Raw genomic sequence first — 5,000 nt, forward strand, 5'->3', positions numbered from 1 at the left:
CCTCCGCTTGTACCACCTCCTCCTCCTCCACCTCCTCCACCTCCTCCACCTTGGTCAGCGCGGGGGCTCGAACTGGTGCCTAGTCGAATGAGCTCTGCCAACAGGTCATCCTTATGCGGTGTTGCCCCAAGTTTGATGAGGGCAAGTTGAACCAAAGTCTCGGAGTACCCCAACTTGATCCCGAACTCCACTTGGGATGCATAACTTGGGCTCGGCGTGGGAGTCGTAGCTGTAGTAGTGGTCGTAGAAGTAGTCGTAATAGGCTTAGTAACTTCAGTAGGCTTCTCGACCTCAACCCCAGTATCGGTTTTGGGCGCCAGATGGGGTTGGGTTAAGGTTACATTCGGGGTGGTTGTGGTAGTGGTCGAAGCAGTAGTAGTGGTAGTTATCGTAGGGGTCGCGTCTTTGGTAGTGGTAGTTGTGGTAGTAATAGTAGTAGGGGTCGAAGGTACTGTAGTCTTAGTAAAAGCAGTAGTGGGGGTTGCCGTAGGAGTTGTAGTAGTTGTAGTAGTTGTATCTGGGGTAGTAGTAGTAGTAGTAGTGGTAGTAGTGGAGGCCGTAGTCGTAGATTTCACCAATGAAGCCTGATGTGGAGTTTGCGTTATGAGCAGAGTGGATGAGACGGGAAGTGGAATAGCGGACTGCGTGGAGGAGGAGGAGGAGGAGGCCGTAGGGGTCGAGGAGGAGGAGGAGGAGTGAGCGGGGGGTGGATGCGGTGAGTACTTCGTGACATACTCCGCAAACTCCGCCCCAAGGGTATCCGAGACTGTCCTGCAAACATCCCCGTGCTGGTCCTCCTCCTTAGGGTCAAAATCACTATCGTAGCTGCTGTCCGCATTTTCCAGCTTTCTTCTGCCTCTCAACGTCCCCTCGGCGCCACCGGCCTCCTCTGTCCCTTCCTCTCCTTCTCCTCCTCCTTCCTCTTTTGCAGGCTTGAGGTCCTCCGCTGGTGATGTCGTGGTGGTGGTGGTGGTGATGGGTTGGGGTGGCTCCGAGGACATGGTGTTGAGGGTGGTTAGCCCCCTCTCCCCCACCACCACCAACGGCTCCGCATCCTGGAAGAAGAGAAAATGGGGTCAGGGTTGCCGAGGTTTGCATTAAGGGGGGATTGCCTTCAAATTACAACATATACATATACTTATTCTTGAGGGTTAGGATTTTGCTTGAAGTCGGGGAGTGTTAATAGAGAGGAAGAGTGGTTTAATGGAAGACATACTGAAAGAAAATGGAGTTAGGGTTGCCCGAGGTTCGCTTAAGGGGGGGTTGCCTTAAAATTGAAACATATACATTTACGGGGTTAGGAGTTTGCTTTAAGTTAGGGAATGTTAATAGAGAGGAAGAGTGGTTTAATGGAAGAGATACTGAAAGAAAATGGGACCAGGGTTGCCGGAGGGTCGCTTAAGGGGGGGTTGCCTTAAAATTAAAACATATACATTTACGGGGTTAGGAGTTTGCTTTAAGTTAGGGGATGTTAATAGAGAGGAAGAGTGGTTTAATGGAAGAGATACTGCAAGAAAATGGTGTTAGGGTTGCCAGAAGTTCGCTTAAGGGGGGGTTACCTTAAAATTAAAACATATACATTTACGGGGTTAGGAGTTTGTTTTTAAGTTAGGGGATGTTAATATAGAGAAGAACAATGGTTTAATGGAAGAGATACACAAAGAAAATGGTGTTAGGGTTGCCAGAAGTTCGCTTAAGGGAGGGGTTGCCTTAAATTTAAAACATATACATTTACGTGGTTAGAATTTTGTTTTGAGTCAGAGGATGTTAATATAGAGAGGAACAATGGTTTAATGGAAGAGATACTGAAAGAAAATGTGGATAGGGTTGCCGGGGAATTGCATTAAGGGGGTGTTACTCTTAAATTCAAAAGATAACAATGAGAGCTTTTTAGGATAGGATAATGATAGGTTAGGTTTAGTTAAGGATAGGTTAGATTAAGGAAAGGTTAGATTAGGAAAGGTACTCTAAATTAAAGGATAGGTTAGGTTTAGTTAAGGATAGGTTAGGTTTAGTTAAGGATAGGTTAGGTTTAGTTAAGGATAGGTTAGGTTTAGTTAAGGATAGGTTAGGTTTAGTTAAGGATAGGTTAGGTTAAGGAAAGGTTAGATTAAGCTAAGGATAGATTAGGGGAAAGGTTAGGTTAAGTTAAGGGATAGGTTAGGCTAAGTTAAGGATAGGTTAGGTTTAGTTAAGGATAGGTTAGGTTTAGTTAAGGATAGGTTAGGTTTAGTTAAGGATAGGTTAGGTTTAGTTAAGGATAGGTTAGGCTAAGTTAAGGATAGGTTAGGTTTAGTTAAGGATAGGTTAGGTTTAGTTAAGGATAGGTTAGGTTTAGTTAAGGATAGGTTAGGTTAAGGAAAGATCAAAAGACGGTATATTTTTTCTTAGGAGGCAAATAAATAATAAAAAGAATGTAATAATAATTTGTTTTTGAGATAAAGAAAACGAGGTCAGGGTTGCATGGGACACGGGAGAAAGTGTTACGGAATTGAAAGGCGAAGAAAACGGATGAAGAGAAATGCAGAAAGGGAAACAAAGAAAGAGGGAAAAAAAGAAGGAAACTATTAAAAAAAGGGAAAATAAGAATGAGGAAAGCATTAAGAGGAAAACATGAAAAAGGGAAATCAAGGAAGAGGAAAATATTTAAACGGGAAACCAAAAAAGAGGAAAATATAAAAAAGAAAAGTACGAGTAAAGAAAAAAGAGGAAAGTGTTTAAATGGGAAACCAAGATTAAGGAAAAAATGAAAAAGAAAAGTGAGAAAGGAAAAAATGAGGAAAATTAAAAAAAGTAAGAGAGGAAAAATCTGAGTAAAAAAATATTGAAACGGGAAACTAAGAGAGGAAAAAAATGAGGAAAATATCAAAAAAGGGAAACTAAGAAGAAAAAAAAAGAAGAGGAAAATATGAAAGTTAAATTAAGGAAGAGGAAAGAGGAAAATATTTAAATGGAAAACCAAGAAATATGAAAAAAGGAAAGTAAGAAAGGAAAATATGAAAAAGTAGAAAGGAAAAATCTGAGTAGGAAAATATCAAAAAAAGGAAAACCAAGAAATAGGAAAATATGAAAAAAGGAAAGTAAGAAAGATGAAAAAACGAGGAAAATATCAAAAGGGACACTAAGAAAGAGGAAAAAATGAGGAAAATATAAAAAGTAAAACCAAAAAAAAGAGGAAAATATAAAAAAAGGAAAATACGAGAAAAAAACTGGAAAATATTTAAAAGAAAAGTAAGAAAGACGAAGAAAACGGATGAAAACTTTATAATTAACGAATACAGAAAGAAAATGAAGGTCTAGTTTGTAGGGAAAAAAATACTGAGGTAAAATTTGACAGGAGAAAAAGTTTACAAATAACAAATACGAAAATAATATGAAGGTTTAATATATGTAGGAAAAAAATAGAGGTATAGTTTAATAGGACAAAAAGTTTAGGGAAATTTACCTTTGCGTAAGATCAAGGAAAAACGGGGTCAGGGGATTTACCTTCAAGATCCTAGAGAAAATGGGACAAGAGTGCCAAGTGTTTTTATGAAGGAAAATGAATGAGGAAAATATTAGAAAGGAAAGTACAAGAGGAAAATATGGAGGGGAAAATAAGAGAGAAAGTGAGAAAGAGGAAAATATTAGAAAGGAAAGGAAAAAAAAGAGGAAAATATGGAGGAAAAAATAATAAGGAAAGTAAGAAAAAGGAAAATATTAGAAAGGAAAGTAAGAGGAAAATATATATGGAGGAAAAAAATAAGTGAGAAAGAGGAAAATATTAGAAAGGAAAGGAAAAAAAGAGGAAAATATGGAGAGAAAAATAATGAAGAAAATAAGAGAAGAAAATGTTATACAGGAAAGTGAAAAAGAGGAAAATACTGAGGAAAAAAATAATAAAGAAAGCAAGAGAGGAAAATATTATACAAATAAGGAAGAAAAAGGAAAATATCTGAAGGGGAAGAAAAAGTAAAAAAGGAAAATAATGGAAAAATATGAGGAAAATAATAAAAAAAGAAAAGGGAAAATAAAATAGTAAGGAAAGTAAGGAGGAGGAAAATATGATGAAGAAAATATTAAACAAGGAAAGAAAGAAAAAAGGAAAATATGAGGAAAATACTAAAAAGGAAATAAAGAGGAAAATAATGAAAAAGGAAAGGAAAATAAAGAAAATAACAGGAAAATATTGAAAAAAGGAAAGTTTAAAAGGAATATAGGAATAGGAAAAAAATGAAAGTAAGGAAAATGAAAGTAATGAAAATATCAATAAGGAAACTGAGTAAAAAAGGAAAATTTATAAAAGGAAAATATTAAAAAAAAAGAAGAAAACATGAAAAGGAAAATATTACAAAGCAAAGTAAAAAAAAGTGGAAAATGAGGAAAATATTGCGAAGAAAATGAAAATATGAGAAAAAAATAAAAATCAAAGGAAAACAAATGAGGAAAATAGAAAAAAAGAGGAAAATATCAGGAAAACAGAGATAGGGAGGGAATGAGTGTGTGTGTGTGTGTGTGTGTGTGTGTGTGTGTGTGTGTGTGTGTGTGTATGCAAATATGTATGTATAATTGTGTGTACATAAAAATACGTACATGAGATAAGAACACGTACACACGCACACAGGAAGAGAAAGTAGAACATTGTTATACACACACACACACACACACACACACACACACACACACACACACACACACACACACACACACACACACACACACCATAAAAATACCTCTATACAATTGTTATGGAGTTGATGGTGGAGGTGATGGTGGTGATGGTGGTGGAGAGGAATGGGATATGGGTGGTGATGGTGGTGGTGGTGGTGGTGGTGGTGGTGGTGATGGTGGTGGTGGTGGTGGTGATGATTTTAATATTTTCTTTTTCTTTTTTTCTTTTCCTTCTTCCTCTTCCTTTCCTATTTTCTTTTTTTTTCTTTCTTTCTCTCATTCTTTATTTTTTTCCTTCTTATATTCTCCTCCTCCTCCTTCCCTTCCTCCTCTTCCTTCCTTCCTTCCTT

The 5,000-nt window shown here is 37.3% G+C and overlaps 1 protein-coding gene across 12 annotated transcripts in view; it reads right to left on the reverse strand.

Moving 5' to 3' along the window:
- The window catches only part of LOC126987231 (probable ribonuclease ZC3H12C), a 55,401-nt gene that overhangs the window by 11,631 nt on the left and 38,770 nt on the right, over positions 1-5,000 (reverse strand). For all 12 annotated transcript variants that reach the window (XR_007740451.1, XR_007740449.1, XR_007740447.1 and 9 more), the window contains one exon: positions 1-1,055. This exon is cut by the window's left edge and continues 171 nt beyond it. Coding sequence is in view for 6 of the 12 variants with exons in the window: in XM_050844039.1 (XP_050699996.1) it covers positions 1-1,055 (1,055 nt within the window). In the remaining 6 variants the exon portion in view is untranslated. The remainder of the gene's footprint in view (positions 1,056-5,000) is intronic.

The sequence above is a fragment of the Eriocheir sinensis genome, chromosome 64, assembly GCF_024679095.1.
Source record: "Eriocheir sinensis breed Jianghai 21 chromosome 64, ASM2467909v1, whole genome shotgun sequence".
In the NCBI taxonomy this organism is placed as follows: Eukaryota; Metazoa; Arthropoda; class Malacostraca; order Decapoda; family Varunidae; genus Eriocheir; species Eriocheir sinensis.